Here is a 10188-nt window from a genome sequence, read left to right as displayed (position 1 = left end):
CCTACCCCTGCCCCCAACCCTGTCTCGGCCTCAGCGTCTCGGGGCCAGCATAGCCACGTCAGTAGCTGGGGCTTCTGGACCTCCGCAGAACATTCTTTCCGCACCCTTGCAGAGAACAGAAAATCTTAAGCCGGCACAAGTCTTCGGGAAGAGGGGTGTCGATGGACAGGGAACGGAGATGAGTTTTCCTTTCCCCAAAGCCCTCTAGCCTCCTGCTCAGGAGAGCATCTTGGATCTTTTAAGTATGGGAAGCCACTTGGGGTCTCCCAAGTCGGTTGCCCTTCCCCTGGGATTGGTGCGTGCCTCTTTCCCCTTGTCCTGTCTTCCAACTAATCTCTTTGTAACCATTGCATCAGGCTAGCCCCCTGTTTGGCTCTGCAGCCCTCTGGCCTGGGGCTCCACTGCTGATGAAAGCCTTGTCCCACACACGGGAAGGCAAGAAGGGTTCCCCAGGGAGGACAGCCCTGCAGAGAAAGATTCAGGACGATATTGCATCTGCAGCCCCCAGTGGCAGGGAGCTGCCGCTCTGCCTTTGAGCTTCCTTTTCCTACCCCTGTGAGAGATTGGGGAGAATTTATCCATTCATTCCTAATACTTAACCAGACCTACTGTGTGCCATGCAGGTTGGTACCCAGCATTTATCCACAAACAAGAGAGAAAAATGTCTGCTGTCTCAGAGCTTACATTTCAGTGGGAAGAGGCATACAGTAAGCAAATATGTAAAGTGCCATAGAAAACATTAAAGCATGGAAGGGTAGAGAATGCTGAGTGGAGGTTACAGATTACACTGGGTGGTCAGGGATTCCTTCACTGAGGTGATATTTAAATGAAAGACTTATGTGGGAAGAGAGAGCTTTCCAGAAGGAATAGCAAGAGCAGGAGTCCTAAAATGGGAGCATGTATAGTATCTTTAGGGATCAAGAGGCCAGTTGGCTGGACTAAAGTGAGCAAGAGCTGGGGAGGTCAATGAGAAAACAAGGCAAGGAAGGAGCAGACTGTGGAGGGCCTTTTAAGCCATTTAAAGGACTTCAGCCTTTAATATTGGAGAAAGCAATGGCACCCCACTCCAGTACTCTTGCCTGGAAAATCCCATGGACAGAGGAGCCTGGAAGGCTGCAATCCATGGGGTCTCTGAGGGTCAGACACGACTGAGCGACTTGACTTTCACTTTTCACTTTCATGCATTGGAGAAGGAAATGGCAACCCACTCCAGTGTTCTTACCTGGAGAATCCCAGGGACGGGGGAGCCTGGTGGGCTGCCGTCTCTGGGGTTGCGCAGAGTCGGACACGACTGAAGCGACTTATAAGCAGCAGCAGCAGCCTTTAATATGTGTGAGATTAAGTTTTAAACAGAGGAATGACACACCCTGACTTAAGTTTTAAAAGGTTCACTTTGGCTACTGTTGTAGATAGACTCCAGGAGGGGTTGGTTGCAGGAGCAGAAACTGAGAGACCTTCTGCAGTCACCTAGGAGAGATGAGAGTAACTTAATCTAGATTAGCAAAAATGGAATTGGTGAGACGTGTTTAGATTCTGGGGTTTTGAAGAATGAGTTTAAGTTTTGCTGTTGGTTTGGACTGGATTGTGGGGTCTGAGAGGAGTCAAGGATGATACCAAGGTTTTTGGCTCAAGCGACTAGAGTTGCTGTATACTGAGATGGGAAAGACCTTGGTAGGGGAAGATTAGCCAAAGTTTGTCTTGGGACGTGTTAAGTCTGAGATGCATATTAGATATCCAGAAGGAGGTCCCAGGAGAAGTCTAGACTGAAAATACACATTTGAAGGTGGTCAGTGTGGGAATAGAATTAGGAAAAGGCCACTTGATTTGTTCCCGCCCCTGTAGTCCAGTCCTTACCCTGGCACATTTGAAGACTGCCTTGAATTTAGAAAAAGCTGAGTTGGCCAGGATTTTGCTATTATGTAATCAGGACTACAAATGTCAGCAACTAAAAATAAAGAAAGTCAGGCTCTTCTCTGTCCTTGGAAATGGCTACAGAGACTGATAACTATCAATAGGAAGTAAGGAAGGACCAGTAGGAAGCTGGAGGTAAAAAGAACCTTTCTCCACCCTTCCAAAAATGGCTAATATTTATCTTTGATCTCCACAGTGTTCCAGAAGGAAGTGTATCTTCATACATCACCACACCTGAAAGCAGGTAAGTTTAACTGACCGTTTCCCCAAACTAGCTCCTAAGAGTTGCTGCTTATGAAATTATGAAAACACCTAGAGAAGACAGGAGAGGAAGGTTTGAATCTGAGCAGGTTTTTGCTATTAGGCCACATCCATCCTCCTGGCCTGCCCTTAAAGAGGTGACCAAATCCCTATTATTAGAACATGTCCTAACTGAAAGCTGGGTCTTGAGTGCACAGTCAGGTGAGGTCTCACCACACCTCATTCCCCACCCAAGGTTAGATGGACCCAAGGACTGTTTGCCCAGGCTCCCCCCACAGGAGGAGAAAGGACTACAGGTGTCTGGTAACCGCCCCTGGAAACAACCAGTGGAGTTCCCCAAGGGAAGCTGAAGACTTTTACTAGGAACCCATAAGAATGCATGTCCAGGTACTTGCTTCTTCAAGTGCTGGGCAAAAGCAAAAAGGGACTCTCATTCTAGGTCAGGGGTTGAGACATTTTAAAGGGCCAGACAGTAAATGTTTAAGATGTCGAGGGCCTCACACCATAGTCTATCTCACAGCTGTTGTCTCTGCTATTGTAGCATGAAAGCAGCTGTAAAACAACATGTGAATAAACTGCTGTGGCTGCTTCCCAATAAATTTTTATCTACCAAGACAGGCAGCAGGCCAGTGTGTAGACTGACGGGTGGAGCTTCTTTCCTCACCCCCACTATCCTGAGTATGTCCTTTTCCAGAGCCTGATCCAGCCACAGAGATGGCAGCTGAGTCACTGCCTTTCTCCTTCGGGGCACTGTCCAGCTGGGAGCTGGAAGCCTGGTATGAGGACCTGCAGGAGGTGCTGTCCTCAGATGAAAATCGGGGCACCTGTGTTTCACCCCCTGGAAACAAGGAGGTAAGAATGCTAGGCCTGGTGCCGGGGGAAGTGGAGGTGCTGCCCTTCCCTTCTCAACTAATTCATACCTACCCTGCCTTATCTCCTTGAAGGAAGAATCAAAAAGCTTCACCACTCTTGACCCCGCCTCTCTGGCTTGGCTTACTGAGGAGCCAGGACCACCAGAGGTCACACACACCTCCCAGAGCCCCTGCTCTCCAGAGTCCAGTCAGAGCTCCCTGGCTCAGGAGGAAGAAGAGGAAGACCAAGGAAGAACCAGAAAACGGAAACAGAGTGGCCAGTCCCCAGCCCGGGCTGGCAAGCAACGCATGAAGGAGAAAGAACAAGAAAATGAAAGGAAAGTGGCACAGCTGGCTGAAGAGAATGAACGACTCAAACAGGAAATCGAGCGCCTGACCAGGGAAGTGGAGGCAACTCGCCGAGCTCTGATTGACCGGATGGTTAATCTGCACCAAGCATGAACAGTTGGGACCAGCACTTCCATTTCAGGCCACTTCTGACCCTTCCTGGAAGTATCTACTGACCACGTCACCAGTGCCAACGACATACCCAACCACCATCGATTCAGCAGGGGAGAAGCTTAGAGTCGACGATAGAAAAGGGTCTTAGCGTGTATATAGATTGTACATTTATTTATTATTGTCCATATCCATTAAAGTGACTTTCTATGATAAGTTCTCACTTTCACTTTTTCTTCTTGCCTTTAGAGGTTTCCAGGGGTTTCCCCTCAGCTAGAGCCAACTGTTTCTTCAGATCCAAGAGTTTAGCCACCTCTGCAGCAATCTGGTTCTTGTCTGCCTTCTGTGCCTTCAATTCTCGGACAATATTGCCCTGAGAAGAGAGGGGGTGGGGGAATAAGTGAGACCAGAAAGGACCTATTTAGGATTCAGCTTTGCCAGCTTCCCGTAGGGCTTCAGCCCCACACCTGCTTGGTCACTTCCTCTGTCAGTGCTTGGATCTGCTGCGGTCCAGCTGTTGTCAGTCCAGCTGCTGTCTTGGGGGATGCTTTTGCCTTGAGAACAACAGGACAGAGTTAGCACCTGCTACCATAAACATCTGACTTCAGGTTTGACATAAGATTGCAGGGGCAAGTGATTACCTTTAATGCCAAGGACTCTTCTAGCTAAGACAGGAAAGAAAAACTAAGTGAGGAAGCAGCAGGGCCAAAAGAGAGATGAGTGAGGGCTACTGAGGGACATGGAGGACTGTTGGTGGGTGAGGCAGTCTTTAGATTTCTCACCTGGCCCCCACTGAAGCGCTGCTTCAGACTTTCAATCTGGTCATTTTCCAATTTTTGGAACAAGGGACTGACCTGTGAAAAAAATTCCAGAATCATCCACTGATGGGGTATAAATTCTTATTTGACTATAAAGAGGGCCTCTCCACGCCAGCTTCTGACATTTAGGAACTCAAGTTTCCAAAAGAAAGGTTGAGTGTACCACTGAGCAAAATACATGCTGACTTCAGTAAAGAATTCAGAAAAAGCACTGGCATTCATTAGGATCAAAGATTACTTGGGCTATTTAATAATGCTAGGTTGATGCAAAACCTTAGAGGAGTACGTACATATTTTTATCACCTTGTCTTCAGAAAGTGGCTACCCTGTATTTTCCCTGCCCCCTGGGTTCTGGCACGAAGGACAGTGAGGATATATGGACTAAAGAAAATATTGGGCTTGTAAACCAATACCAAGGGCTTTATATCAGAAACAAGCCTAAAGTGCAGAGTGGAGGTGAGGGTGGAATGGGTTGTGAGAACAGCTATGAGAGTGTCACACCCAGAGTAAGTTCTTCCCTGAGCCCTCCTCCAAAGGCTGCATGGCAAGGTAGAAATTTTGAAGGACTTCCCTAGTGGTCTAGGGGTTATGACTCCATGCTTCCAACACAGGGCATGCAGGTTCAATCCCTGGTCTGGGAAGATCCCACATGCCCTGGGACAACTAAGCCCATACACAACAACTACTGAGCCCATGTGCCTAGAGCCAACGAGACAAACCACCACCACGAGAAGCCTGTGCACCACAACTCGAGAGTAGCTCCACTTGCCTCAACTAGAGAAAGCCCGTGTGTGGCAACAAAGACTCAATGTAGCCAATAAATGAATAATTTTTTCAAAAGAAATTCTGAAAGAGGCTGGCTCTTCAACTCTCAGACCTACCGTGCCAATCTGGTGTCCTGCTGGTAAGGTGCATAGGAAGTTTGTGGGCAGGATACTGCAGGCTGGAGGTGGGAGCTGCAGCTGGGCTTGGATGGTGGCACCAACTGTAGGCATGTAAGGCTGGAGCATGACGGACAGCAAGGCAGCTATATTCACGGCCAAGCCTGTCACTGTCCCTGCCCGCTGCCTGGGGAAGAAAAAATACTAGTCCAGACCTCCAAGAGGACACATCCAACCAGTCACTTTATTTCTGTAGCCAACCCTACCTTCTTACCCACCTGTCAGCTTCGCCACCTTTAATCCGCTTCCAGGGCTCGTTCACCTGAATGTACTGGTTGCCATGGCGAGAGATGGTGAGGATGCTACGTAAGGCATCCCGGATCCTGGGAAGGAAGGATGCAGGCCAAGGTGTAAGGTCCTGGGGGTACCAGTATGGGGTTGTTAACGTGCCAGCAGATCACGGAGTTGAGACAGAGGTGTAGATACTTACCGAACCTTCTCTAGCAGCTGGTGGTAGTGCTGGAGCTCCAGGGTGATATGGGTCAGCAGGCGCTGATCATCAGAGGTGAGCACCATCTCAGGCACAAAACCCCCAAAAAACTTGGACACAAACATCCCAGCTCTGGATGGGAGTAGGGAAGGAAGAGAGAGAAGAAGAGTTACTGCCCAGTCTCCTTACAGAAAATTGGACACGGTTTTCACAATTTTACATTTTCTCAGAACTGAAGCCACCTGGCTCCCTCAAGCTGGAAAGCAAAACTTATTTTCTCTCTCCCCTAAGAAAATGTCTGCACGTGACAGACATACTTTACACACAGATACCCGTCATATAAAGGAAACATATCCCTCATGTAAGGTTTTCAGTAACCTTTTGTTTTTCAGAAGTCAGTAACTTGAAATGATCAAGCTGAAATATATACATTAACTGATATCTAACAAATACATCCTCTTGCTGAGACTACCTACCTGATTATGGTGGTTAATAACCAAATCTGAAAGGGTGGGTAGCCACAGAGATTATTTCTTTAGATTGCAGAATAGCTGAGATAGGGACTAATAATGGAAAGTGAGACTGAAGTGATAAAACTCCAATCTCCTACCCCTGTGCTAAAAAAACCCTTTTTCGGTCAAACTTTTAAGTGGCCTGCGAGTGAACTTGCACTAGGAAAGGACACACTTCTAATAACGTTAATAAAATAATTAGCAAAAATTCACTTTGTGACGAACTCTGCTAAATCACATCTCCACAACTAACTTCCCCCCTTACAAGCCGCTCCCCCCGCCACTCCCAGCTATCTGCTGCCTCTCACCCCTCACCAGATCCCACCTGTTGATGAAGTTGCCCAGGTTGTTAAGCAGCTCGGAATTATTCTTGAACAACATGTCTGTCCAGGAGAAGGCACTGTCCTGCCCCTCAGGCCGAATGTACAGCAGATAGAAGCGCCAGATGTCAGCAGGGATCCCTGTGTCCTGGGCCATGTCCCCAAACACTCCCACACCCCGGCTCTTAGAGAATTTCCCATCCTCGTAATTCAGATACTCTGGACAGAGAAGGAGAATGCCAACCATCTGTTCAAATCATGTCCTTCGTCCCTGACCCACTAACTCTTCTTTTCTCAACCTCAGCTCTAGAGTAGCTGGCCTGCATAGAACTTGGGAGATGATTCCTCTCCAATGTGATCTTTTCCCCTTTACTTCCACCCATTACAAAATTTAGCTCTGAACTTCTGCTCTCTTCAGGTCCTTGTTTCCTTTTTCTGGGTTGAGCGTCCATGTTCTAACTGTTACCTATTTCACCTCAACCCCTAACTCAAGACCTAGCACCTCTCCAGGAATTTCCAAGCACTGCCTTGGTCCTCACTCCCTAGGAACACCCCCATCTTCAGTCTCCCAGGGTACCTGTAGCAATGAGGTGGCTGACCAAGGTGTAGTTGTCCTCAGCTCCTAGGGCTGAAGAAGGAAAGACTATGCCATGGAAGGGAACATTGTCCTTGGCCATGAACTGATACAGGTTCACCTATGAAATATAATTGGGAGACAGAGCTCCTCAGAGCCTCTTCAAAGGCCTAAGAAAGATCAGGTACCCAATCCTAACCACCCCGCTACACATTCACCCTTCTCACAGGCAGTGGGTACATGTGTGCATGCTCGGTTGTGTCCAACTCTCTGTGACCCCAGGGATTACGGCCTGCCAGGCTCCCCTGTCCATGGGATTTTCCAGGCAAGAATACTGGAATGGGTTGCTATATTCTCCTCCAGGGGATCTTCCCAGCCTAGGGATCAAACCCACATCTCCTACATCTCCTTCATTGGCAGAATTCTTCACCACTGTGCTACCTGGGAAGCCCCATGGACAGGCTAACCAAGAACTACTCACTTGTTCTGGGTTCTTCCACCACTTCTCCCATTGGTCTGTGTAGTTGGCTGTGATGGACAGATAGCCAATGGTGGCATCAAACCAGACATAGAACACCTGGAGGGCCAGGAGGGAGGGGACACGGTTGAATGCAAGCACACCGGAAACCCCTGCCGACCCAGAGTCTCAGATTGAAACAAGGCATAACCAGTGGTCTGTTCTGCTCGCCCAGGGTTTCAACCCCAAAGCTGAATCATACAAGATCTGAATAAAGCACAGGGTTTTTTACCTTGTCCTCAAAACCTTCTAAGGGCACAGGGGTTCCCCACTTGAGGTCTCGGGTTATACAGCGGGGCTTGAGGCCATCTCGAAGCCAAGAACGAATGATGAACCGGGCGTTGGCAGTCCAGTCACTGCCAGGCAATGTCTTCTCCAACCACTCCTCCACCCGCGCTGCCAGCTGATAGCAGAGAAGCACAGAGCTGGTTTGTGACAGCTGCATGTGTGGTCAGCATAAGGATAAATACATACAAGCTTTTTGGAGTCATTTATTGATATATAATTAAAATTAAGGATTCATGACTTTGCCATAGCAATTCTACTTGGGATTTTTTTCAACAGAAATTTTCACATAAGTGTGTATAGATGTATTTATAAGAGAACTGCACCGCTCATCCCACCAAAAATTAAAACTAATTCACTTGGTTCAGTAGAATTTAAAGAACTATGGTTTATCAACCAATGAAATACTTATTAAGGCTTTTAAAAAGTATGTAAAGATCTCAGAAATAGATTAACTAAAGCAAACTTCAAAATAGTAATATAAGATATAATCCTATCATTACAAAAATAAGTAATCGTAATACACGGATTAACATAATCCCAAAAAATATATCTTAGTACTTTATTCTCAATGAGATTAGGGGGAACATCCACTTTTACACCATCTATTTCATTCTGAAATTTTAAAAACAAGTGTTTATCGCTTTTGTAAGCAGAAAAACAAAGATAAACCTTTCATAAGGAATGGTTCACATGATTCATCCACAGAAACACCACAGCACTAGCAGCCTAACAACACACTGTCCTGGTGAGGCTGTGGCAAACAGGTGCACACTCTACTAGGAGGGAGGTAAAACTGAACAATACCTACTGAGAAAAATCAGGCCATAAACTACATACACATTTATTCTGGACACAGCAAGTGATCCCTTAAGGAATTTATCCTGAAGACAGACTTCCCACAATACAAAAATACATATGCACAAGGTTATTCACTGCGACAGTATTTTTAACTGCACAATACTGGAAACTACCTGAATGATGAACACAAAAAATTGGTTAAATAAACTATGGTACCCACACAGAATGAAGTACTATGCAACTGTTTAAGTAACAGGGCTTCCTTGGTGGTCCAGTGGTTAACGATACACCGTGCAATGCAAGGGACACAGGTTCAGTCCCTGGTCCGGGAAGATTCCACATGCCGTGGAGCAGCTAAGCCTGTGTGCCACAGGCTTAGAGCCTGTGCTCCGCAACAAGACAAGCAACAGCAATGAGAAGCCTGAGCACCACAAGAAGAGTAGCCCCCACTTGCCAAAACCAGAAAAAGCCCTCACATAGCAATGGAGACCCACCACAGCCAAAATATAAATAAATAAAAATTTAAAGGAAAAAACAGTGAATTCCGTGGTGACCAAGTGATTAGGGCTGCACTCTTCCACCACAGGGAACACGGGTTTGACGGCTGGGCAGGGGACTAAGGTCCCTGCATGCTGCCAAAACAAAAACAAAAACAAAACAAGACTGAGTAAGAATGATCTTTATGAACTGACATGTATGGAGTAGTCCTGATACAGAATGATTTCTAGAACATACTGTTAGGTGAAAAATATAAAATGCAAAATAGTATGTATAGTATGCTATATTTTGTATAAGAAAAAATAGATACGTATGTATACATACATTCATCTGCTCATCTTTATATATATATCAAATGTTTTATATATATATATAAAAGCTTATCTTTACAAAAATAAACACACTAAGACTAAATCAGAAAACAAAACCAATCGCCTACAGGAGACAGGAGAACAAGGCAGCACGGACAGGAGGGGAAGGACCCTTCTCTGAGTATTCTGTTGTTCAGTCGCCAAGTCGTATCCAACTCTTTGTGACCTCGCAGACTGCAGCACGGCAGGTTTCTCAGGGTTTTGATTTAGAAGCATACTAACGTTCTATATTTTCAAAAAACAAGTATGAGGAGAGAAAAAAAAACTAGAAGCAAATGAACCTAAATGATTGGCTTATTTCAGTAACATAATCACACTGAAAGGGGGAAAAAACTGAGCCAAGACGATGTTGAACACATTTGATTACATACCCTCAGTTGTAGGGGAAGGAGCAGGACTGCAAACTAACCCTAAACTCACCTTAGTAGGTTTTTTGGTAGCAGTATGGGTGAAGCAATTCTGAAATTATTTTTAGGTGTACTGTAGGATCAAATAAATGAGTAAATAATGTTGCTGGAAACCAGAGTACTTACTGTGTGGAAGAAGGGAGATAAAAAATATGGGATGAGGGCAAGTGAAGAAGAACTCCAAGGGGCTGGACTGGAATGGAATGTCAGTGTGAACCTAAAATAAAATGCC

The 10188-nt window shown here is 46.2% G+C and overlaps 2 protein-coding genes across 5 annotated transcripts in view; one reads left to right on the top strand and one right to left on the bottom strand.

Annotated features, from left to right (window-relative positions):
* The first annotated feature begins 1258 nt into the window (after window positions 1–1258).
* On the top strand, window positions 1259–3698 carry DDIT3 (DNA-damage-inducible transcript 3). Its single transcript, XM_010839323.1, has 3 exons — window positions 1259–2155; window positions 2867–3024; window positions 3117–3698. Exons 2-3 carry the CDS (start codon window positions 2887–2889, stop codon window positions 3483–3485), a joined length of 507 nt encoding a protein of 168 aa, XP_010837625.1. The 5' UTR covers window positions 1259–2155; window positions 2867–2886; the 3' UTR covers window positions 3486–3698.
* The window catches only part of MARS (methionyl-tRNA synthetase), a 27348-nt gene continuing 20799 nt past the window's right edge, over window positions 3640–10188 (bottom strand). For 3 of the 4 annotated variants that reach the window (XM_010839327.1, XM_010839324.1, XM_010839325.1), the window contains 11 exons: window positions 7827–7997; window positions 7559–7654; window positions 7081–7198; window positions 6509–6722; window positions 5672–5803; window positions 5460–5564; window positions 5182–5368; window positions 4265–4336; window positions 4124–4147; window positions 3950–4036; window positions 3641–3855 (listed from right to left, as the gene is read on the bottom strand). In XM_010839327.1, coding sequence (XP_010837629.1) covers window positions 3709–3855; window positions 3950–4036; window positions 4124–4147; window positions 4265–4336; window positions 5182–5368; window positions 5460–5564; window positions 5672–5803; window positions 6509–6722; window positions 7081–7198; window positions 7559–7654; window positions 7827–7997 — 1353 coding nt within the window. In that variant the 3' untranslated portion in view covers window positions 3641–3708. Of the gene's footprint in view, window positions 3856–3949; window positions 4037–4123; window positions 4148–4264; window positions 4337–5181; window positions 5369–5459; window positions 5565–5671; window positions 5804–6508; window positions 6723–7080; window positions 7199–7558; window positions 7655–7826; window positions 7998–10188 lie in introns of all 4 variants that reach the window. The other variant, XM_010839326.1, reaches the window with a different exon arrangement.

The sequence above is a fragment of the Bison bison genome, unplaced genomic scaffold, assembly GCF_000754665.1.
Source record: "Bison bison bison isolate TAMUID 2011002044 unplaced genomic scaffold, Bison_UMD1.0 scf7180017864115, whole genome shotgun sequence".
Lineage (NCBI taxonomy): Eukaryota > Metazoa > Chordata > Mammalia > Artiodactyla > Bovidae > Bison > Bison bison.
The sequence above is the reverse complement of the archived record's forward strand: the minus strand, read 5'-3'. Positions and strand labels throughout refer to the sequence as shown.